At 39.1% G+C, this 7,754-nt stretch overlaps 1 protein-coding gene across 1 annotated transcript; it reads left to right on the forward strand.

Moving 5' to 3' along the window:
- The first annotated feature begins 835 nt into the window (after positions 1 to 835).
- LOC110700158 (callose synthase 12-like) lies at positions 836 to 6,500 on the forward strand. Its single transcript, XM_021877665.1, has one exon. The coding sequence runs from the start codon at positions 950 to 952 to the stop codon at positions 6,233 to 6,235; it is 5,286 nt and encodes a 1,761-aa protein (XP_021733357.1). The 5' UTR covers positions 836 to 949; the 3' UTR covers positions 6,236 to 6,500.
- Positions 6,501 to 7,754: the final 1,254 nt, after the last annotated feature.

Raw genomic sequence — 7,754 nt, forward strand, 5'->3', positions numbered from 1 at the left:
TAATAAGCAAACATAAGTCTAATACCATAACCTTATATATGGATCTAAAAGTTTAACTACATAAATGTTGGATGGTATTAAAAAAAAAATCAATATAAAAGAATAATCTTGAGACGATATCTTTAGACTCATTAGTTTATATATGTATTAATGTATATAATTATAAAAAATGGCTAAACATTTACTAATTTAACTTCCAATTCTATGTAATAAAATTAACAATACCGATAATAATAATAATAATAATAATAATAATAATAATAATAATAATAATTCAATTGTATCCGTGCATGGCAGGAGTGTTACACAAGTTATAGATATAGATTATAGATTTATTGGTAAATTTTATAAACTTCATATTCTCTCTCATCCAATTCCCTCCACTATTTTTGCTTTTTACAATTTTTAATTCTTCCACCCAACCCACTACTTCCCTATTTTATTAGTTTATCCAATTTCTCCTAAAACATTGTGCATGAAAAAATGGAGAAAGTATTTAAAAACGGAGATACTCAAAATTTATACTCCCTTCGTTTTTAAATACTTGCTGCACTTTCCTTTTTCGGCCGTTTTTTAAATACTTGCTTCATTTCTTTTTTTGAAAAACTTTTATAATATTAAATTCATTTCTCACACTTAGTGACACAACATAATACTCTCTCTCCTCCTATTCTTCCACTACTTTTGCTCTTTACAATTTTTAATTTTCTCAACTATCCCACTACTTCCATATTTTATTACTTTATCCAATTTCTCCTAAAATTCCGCAGGTAAAAAAATAGAGCACGTATTTAAAAATAACAATTTTGAACACTGCCAAGCAACTGTATGCTTGCTGGATCTACATCTGTAACCTGGTCACCTTATTTCTAAATATACTTATAATTTTCAAAAATTCCATCTCTCTCTAAACTAATAAACCCTCCTTGTTCTTCTTATTTCCGATGCGATGACGTCATCATCGCGTCGTCCCCCTTACAACATCATCCCTATCCACGACCTCTTAGCCGACCACCCATCTCTCCGGTACCCCGAAATTCGCGCCGCACAGTCCGCTCTTCGAACCACCGGCGATCTCCGCAAACCACCTTACATCCAATGGGACCCACATTACGACCTCCTCGATTGGCTCGGCTTCTTCTTCGGCTTTCAGTCCGACAGCATCCGCAACCAAAGGGAACACCTCGTGCTTCACTTGGCCAACTCTCAAATGCGCCTTCAACCTCCCCCCGACAACATCGACTGCCTCGACCATGCTGTTCTCCGCCGCTTCCGCCGTAAGATTTTGAAGAATTATACCCTTTGGTGCGGGTATCTTGGTCGGAGGTCCAGCATCTGGATCGTGGAGAATCGTCGCCGAGATGATGATTTACGGCGGGAATTGTTGTATGTTGCTTTGTATTTGCTTATTTGGGGTGAGTCTGCTAATTTGAGATTTGTTCCTGAATGTTTGTGCTATATTTTTCATCATATGGCATTGGAATTGAACAAGATATTGGAGGATTATATTGATGAGAATACTGGGAGACCTTATATACCTCAAATTACTGGGGAGAATGCTTTTTTGGATCAAATTGTGAAACCCATTTATAATTCGATTAGTAAAGAGGTTGAGAGTAGTGGGAATGGGACGAACCCTCATAGTGCGTGGCGAAATTATGATGATATTAATGAATATTTTTGGAGTAGGAGGTGTTTTGATAAGTTGAAGTGGCCAATTGACGAGTCAAGTACTTTCTTTGTGGTTCAAGGGAGGAAGAGACATGTGGGTAAAACTGGGTTTGTCGAGCAACGCTCGTTCTGGAATCTGTATCATAGTTTCGATCGTTTGTGGGTGATGCTGGTGCTGTTCTTGCAAGCGGCGATTATTGTTGCTTGGGAGCAGGAGGTTAATGGTAGAGGGTACCCATGGTCTTCATTGACTCATAGGGAAGTTCAAGTAAAGTGTTTGACTGTGTTCTTGACATGGAGTGTGATGAGGTTTCTACAGTCCCTTCTTGATATTGGAATGCAGTATCGATTGGTTTCGAGGGAGACTTTGATGGTTGGAGTTAGGATGTTATTGAAGTGTGTTACTTCTGCTGTGTGGGCGATTGTCTTTGGGACTTTTTATGCAAAGATATGGACGCAGAGGAATAATAATAGGGGATGGTCTGGTGCTGCTGAAAGGCAGATCATTAATTTTCTGCTGGCTGTCGCGGTGTTTGTACTTCCTGAGGTTTTGGCTTTGGTTCTGTTTATTATCCCCTGGGTTCGGAATTTTGTGGAGGAGACAAATTGGAAGATATTTTATATGTTTACTTGGTGGTTTCAGACCAGGATATTTGTGGGTCGTGGACTGAGAGAAAGTCTTGCAGATAATATCAAGTATACCTTGTTTTGGATTTTGGTGCTTGCTTCCAAGTTTGTGTTTAGTTATTTCCTTCAGATCAGGCCTATGATTAAACCGACACATATCCTGGTGAATCTTAAGGATGTTGAATATGAGTGGTATGAGTTCTTCCGGGGCAGTAACCGATTTGCAGTTGGGATTTTGTGGCTTCCTGTTGTTTTGATTTACCTGATGGACTTGCAGATATGGTATTCTATCTACTCATCCTTTGTTGGTGCGGCAGTGGGATTGTTTTCTCATCTGGGTGAGATCCGAAACATACAGCAATTAAGGTTGAGGTTTCAGTTCTTTGCTAGTGCAATTCAATTTAATCTCATGCCTGGGGAGCAGCTGCTGAATTCAAGTGGGATTAAAAACAAATGTAAGGATGCAATCCATCGGTTGAAGCTCAGGTATGGGTTTGGCCGCCCTTACAAAAAACTTGAGTCTAGTCAGGTGGAGGCAAATAAGTTTGCTTGGGTATGGAATGAAGTGATTAGTATTTTCAGAGAAGAGGACATCATAAGTGATAAAGAAGTTGAGTTGCTGGAGCTCGCTCAGAATACTTGGAATGTAAGGGTCATTCGTTGGCCATGTATACTTCTTTGCAATGAGCTGCTTCTGGCACTTGGTCAGGCAAAAGAGCTGGTTGATGCACCTGATAGGTGGCTTTGGCATAAGATATGCAAGAATGAGTACCGCCGGTGTGCTGTGATAGAAGCATACGACGCTATAAGGTATTTGCTGCTTGCAATTGTTAAAAAAGGTACTGAAGAACATTCTATCATGATGGTCTTGTTTCAAGAAATTGATCAGGCTATTGAGATTGAGAAATTCACCAAGACATATGATTTGAATGCTCTTCGAAAAATCCATGAGAAACTGAGTGTTCTTGTTTTGATGCTGATCCAACCTAAGAAGGTTGATCTCAGCAAGGTGGTGGATGCATTGCAGGCCCTTTATGAGACAGCCATAAGGGACTTTTATCTAGATCAGAGACCTACCGAACGCCTAAGGGAGGACGGTTTGGCTCCTCGATCTGCTTCTGGAAAGAGCCTGCTTTTTGAGGATGCCATTGAGTTGCCCGGTGAGGATAATGAATCCTTTTACAGGCAGCTCCGACGTTTGAACATCATTCTTACCTCCAAAGACTCTATGCATAATGTCCCGAAGAATCTTGAGGCGAGACGGAGGATTGCCTTCTTCAGCAATTCCCTCTTCATGAATATGCCTCATGCCCCACAGGTGGAAAAAATGCTGTCTTTTAGTGTTCTGACACCGTACTACAGTGAAGAGGTCATGTACAGTAAGGAACAGCTGCAAAAGGAGAATGAAGATGGAATTTCTACCCTATTTTACTTGCAGACTATATATAAGGATGAGTGGGAGAATTTCATGGAGCGTATGCATCGAGAGGGTCTGACAGATGATAAAGAAGGTTGGGACTGTAAGCTTAGAGACCTTAGGCTTTGGGCATCCTACAGAGGTCAGACCCTTTCTCGCACTGTTAGGGGGATGATGTATTATTATCGTGCCCTTAAGATGTTAGCTTTCCTGGATTCGGCATCTGAGATGGACATTAAGGAGGGGGCACTTGAGCTTGCTACTGCGAGACAGAGCAGTGGTTTGGGTGGTTTTGGCTCTGCAAGGTTATCATCATTGAGAAGTGGGGGGAGTCTGAGTCGAGCCAGTAGTTCTATCAGTGAACTGTACAAAGGTCATGAGTATGGAACTGCTTTAATGAAATTTACCTACGTGATTGCATGCCAGATATATGGTACACAGAAGGCAGAGAAGAAGCCCCAGGCTGAGGAAATACTGCAATTATTAAAGCACAATGAAGCCCTTCGTGTTGCTTATGTTGACGAAGTTCCCACAGGAAGGGTTGGCAAAGATTACTACTCTGTTCTTGTAAAGTATGATCAGCAGCTAGAGCAGGAAGTGGAAATCTACCGAATCAAGTTGCCTGGTCCTATCAAGCTTGGAGAAGGCAAGCCGGAAAATCAGAACAGCTCCATTATTTTTACTCGTGGGGATGCTATTCAGACAATTGATATGAATCAAGATAATTATTTCGAGGAGACTCTCAAGATGCGGAATTTGTTGGAAGAATTCAGGTATAAGCATGGTATTCGCAAGCCAACAATTTTAGGTGTCCGTGAACACATATTCACTAGTGGTGTTTCTTCTATTGCTCGGTTCATGTCATCCCAGGAAATGAGCTTTGTGACCTTGGGCCAACGTGTTCTTGCCAATCCTTTAAAAGTTAGAATGCATTATGGTCATCCTGATGTCTTTGATAGGTTTTGGTTCTTGACTCGTGGAGGAGTTAGTAAAGCATCCAGAGTCATTAATATCAGTGAGGATATATTTGCTGGCTTCAATTGCACACTACGGGGTGGTAATGTCACTCACCATGAATACATTCAGGTAGGCAAGGGAAGGGATGTCGGACTAAACCAGATATCAATGTTTGAGGCTAAAGTGGCCAGTGGAAATGGTGAGCAGGTTCTCAGCAGAGATGTGTATCGTTTGGGTCATAGGTTGGACTTTTTCAGGATGCTGTCTTTCTTCTACACTACAGTTGGTTTCTTTTTCAATACAATGATGGTAGTTCTGACCGTTTACGCATTTTTGTGGGGCCGCCTATACTTGGCTCTAAGTGGGATTGAGGCTTCTATTGAGGCGGACTCTACTAATAGCAATGCAGCACTTGGCACGATATTGAATCAGCAGTTCATCATCCAGATAGGTCTGTTTACGGCTCTTCCGATGATTGTTGAAAATTCTCTAGAACTTGGATTCCTCAATTCTATATGGGACTTCATTACCATGCAGCTACAACTTTCATCTGTTTTCTTCACATTCTCAATGGGTACCCGTACCCACTACTTCGGCAGGACAATTTTACATGGAGGTGCCAAATATCGCGCTACTGGACGTGGCTTTGTTGTGCAGCACAAGAGTTTTGCTGAAAATTACCGACTGTATTCCCGCAGCCATTTTGTGAAAGCAATTGAACTGGGGCTGATACTCACAGTGTATGCTGGATTCAGCCCTGCAGCAAAAGACACATTTGTGTACATTGCTCTGACCATCTCAAGTTGGTTCTTGGTGATATCATGGTTACTGGCTCCCTTTCTGTTCAATCCTTCAGGTTTTGACTGGTTAAAAACTGTGAATGACTTTGGTGATTTCTTGAACTGGGTCTGGTATAGCGGTGGAGTTTTTGTGAAGTCTGAGCAGAGCTGGGAGGCTTGGTGGAATGAGGAGCAGGATCATCTGAGAACAACTGGTTTATGGGGGAAGCTTCTGGAGGTGATACTGGATCTCCGATTCTTCTTTTTCCAGTTTGGGATTGTATATCAGCTGGGTATTGCTGCTGGAAGTAAAAGTATTCTTGTTTATTTGCTGTCTTGGATCTATGTCGTTGCTGCTATTGGAGTTTTTCTTCTAACATCATATGCACGATATAGATATTCTGCTAAAGATCATATCTACTACCGTCTCATCCAGTTCCTGGTTATTGTCTTGATTATTCTTGTGATAGTGGTGTTGCTGAAGTTCACTAGTCTGGAAATCGTTGACCTGTTTACAAGTTTCTTGGCATTTATTCCAACTGGCTGGGGTATTATTTCTATTGCCCTCGTGCTTCGAGGATTTATACGGAAAACTGTTCTTTGGAGGGTTATTATGGCCATGGCTCGTCTGTATGACATCATGTTTGGTGTGATTGTTATGACTCCTCTTGCATTTCTCTCTTGGATGCCTGGTTTCCAGTCAATGCAAACAAGAATCTTATTTAATGAAGCGTTCAGTAGAGGTCTACGGATATTCCAGATTCTAACAAATAAGAAGGCATAGAGATTCCTGACTTGAGAAAGGTGGTCAGAAATTTGATATAGATTGATTTTTTGATCTTTTCACCACATTTGAAATTTTAAATGTAGATAAACACAACTATTGGTGATCCAGCAAAACTAATTAGAACAAAAATGCATTGGATAAAACTGATATTGAAATTTCCAGCAAATACAGTACCCCAGAAAAAGAGGTCAGACCTTGTTCAACATGAAGAATGAATATTGTAATGAAACAAAAGTCTTAGAGGCTAAAGAACTTACAGTTATTCTTTCCCTGTCCATTGCCAGCTTCAAATTTATACACTTTGTTAACAAATTTGATAGTGGAGATTATTTTTGTATATATGTGTGGTTGGGTTTATTTTTGCTGGACTGCCAAATTGCCAATAGTTGGGTAAATTATGTGTTAAATTTCTATGAACGTATAAATAGTAATAAGATAAATGAAAATTTGCTAATTACTACGGCGTATTGATGTCATTTTGAAAATTACTACCACGTATTAAAAAACTTGTGACTTACTACCGCAAAATGTTTTAAAAATTTTATTTTATTCAAGCTCTAGCCAATTATGACGTCACTTTAGACCCCTTCACTCACGTCAAACTCCTGGTTAAGTTTCCACAACCTCTAAAATAATAAAAATAAAATCCCTCTAACCCAACCCATTTTTCTTTCTCTTCTACACTTTGACTTCAAGTTCCATTGAAGAGACTCTCCAAGACTTCATAATTGAAGCCTTCAACCCACACTTGCATTTCCAACCCATCGATCGACCTTGTCCGGTTGTCCCCGTCCCCCTAAACATCTTCCTGTCACATTATAAAATTAAAAAAAAAAAAAACCAAATCAAATTACATATTATGCTTATTTGATAGTTTAATTCAAAAAAAAAATATAAAACCCCTATGTTAATCAACCAAAATTGCAATCCAAAAATTCTAAATTGCAAAATCCCTAAATCATAAAACCCTAAAATCGAAAATTATAAAAGTTTAATTTTTGAAAAAGGAAATTAAATTTACTTGGATCAATTAGAGGATAGATGGGAAGAATTAGTATGAATTTAGAGCAGCAAACTTGGAGGGATTTTACAAATGGTGAAGAGGGAGAAAGAAAGGAAAGGGGGGTCTAGTCAAGTTAGTTATAGGGGGATAACCATGGGATAGAAGGATTTATTTTTTTCTAATTTTTTTAGGACGTTTAAATGCTTAACTAGGGGTTAAACATGAGTTAAGGGTCTAAAGTAATGTCATAATTGGCTTAAAGTCGAGCCTTATAGTAAAATAAAAATTTATGTTTTTTAATTCGCGGTAGTAATTTTCAAAATGACACTAATACGTGGTAGTAATTGACAAATTTTCCTAAGATAAATGAAACCATGCATGTCTTTTCTTTTGTTGAATATTCTCAATCAATTTTGAAATCAAGATAATTCTTACTTCCCCCAATCCCTAAATAATAGGTTACATAACAGTAATCATGTTCAAGGAACTGTGTTAATATGTTGCAACTATCTT

Source organism: Chenopodium quinoa, unplaced genomic scaffold (genome assembly GCF_001683475.1).
Source record: "Chenopodium quinoa cultivar QQ74 unplaced genomic scaffold, ASM168347v1, whole genome shotgun sequence".
Lineage (NCBI taxonomy): Eukaryota > Viridiplantae > Streptophyta > Magnoliopsida > Caryophyllales > Amaranthaceae > Chenopodium > Chenopodium quinoa.

Excerpts from the sequence above, each read along its gene's own strand:
- LOC110700158 (XM_021877665.1), top strand. The coding sequence starts at position 950 with ATGACGTCATCATCGCGTCGTCCCCCTTACAACATCATCCCTATCCAC.